The 561-nt window shown below is 31.2% G+C and overlaps 1 protein-coding gene across 1 annotated transcript in view; it reads right to left on the reverse strand.

Moving 5' to 3' along the window:
- The window catches only part of LOC107575358 (Fc receptor-like protein 5), a gene marked incomplete at its 5' end in the record, with an annotated part of 5,692 nt that extends 5,306 nt beyond the window's left edge, over positions 1-386 (reverse strand). The window contains one exon of the mRNA XM_016261748.1: positions 351-386. Within this exon, the coding sequence (XP_016117234.1) occupies positions 351-386 (36 nt within the window). The remainder of the gene's footprint in view (positions 1-350) is intronic.
- Positions 387-561: the final 175 nt, after the last annotated feature.

Genomic DNA, 561 nt, shown 5'->3' on the forward strand with positions numbered 1-561 from the left:
TCTCTATAGCTGTTACAGTTGTTAATAAAAGATCTGTCAATATACAATCATTGGGAAATTGGAAATAAGGGTTGTGAAAATTTTCCAACAGAAGATCTTGTCTCTCATTGTTTCGATTTTGATTTCACAGAGAATGTAGGAAATATATCTGCTGTTTTTGATAGATATACTGATGTTTTTTGTGTTTCATGTCACACCTCAGAATTGTAACATGAATAATGCAACTTATTAAAAGGGTGCATTTATAGTCATAGTAAAATGTAAGTAATTTCTCAACTCTCAGTTGGTTTCTAACAGTTAATGTAGAATTACTGATATGTGTTGAAAATATATGAATCAAATTGACTCACCTTCAGTATCTCCGGAGTAGATGTTTGAAATCAGCACTAAACACAAAGAGAAAAACTCATTACAATGTGAACATTCAGCTGATAATTATAAAGATTAACAAATATTAAGATATTGTATGGGGGCTTGTATATGTGTATAGATAAACTAACTGTGTACTAGTGAATATTACGACAACAGCGACAATAACTGCAAAACACACCACCAGAACTG

This window comes from Sinocyclocheilus grahami, unplaced genomic scaffold (genome assembly GCF_001515645.1).
Source record: "Sinocyclocheilus grahami isolate Dianchi unplaced genomic scaffold, SAMN03320097.WGS_v1.1 scaffold2591.1, whole genome shotgun sequence".
Classification (NCBI taxonomy): domain Eukaryota; kingdom Metazoa; phylum Chordata; class Actinopteri; order Cypriniformes; family Cyprinidae; genus Sinocyclocheilus; species Sinocyclocheilus grahami.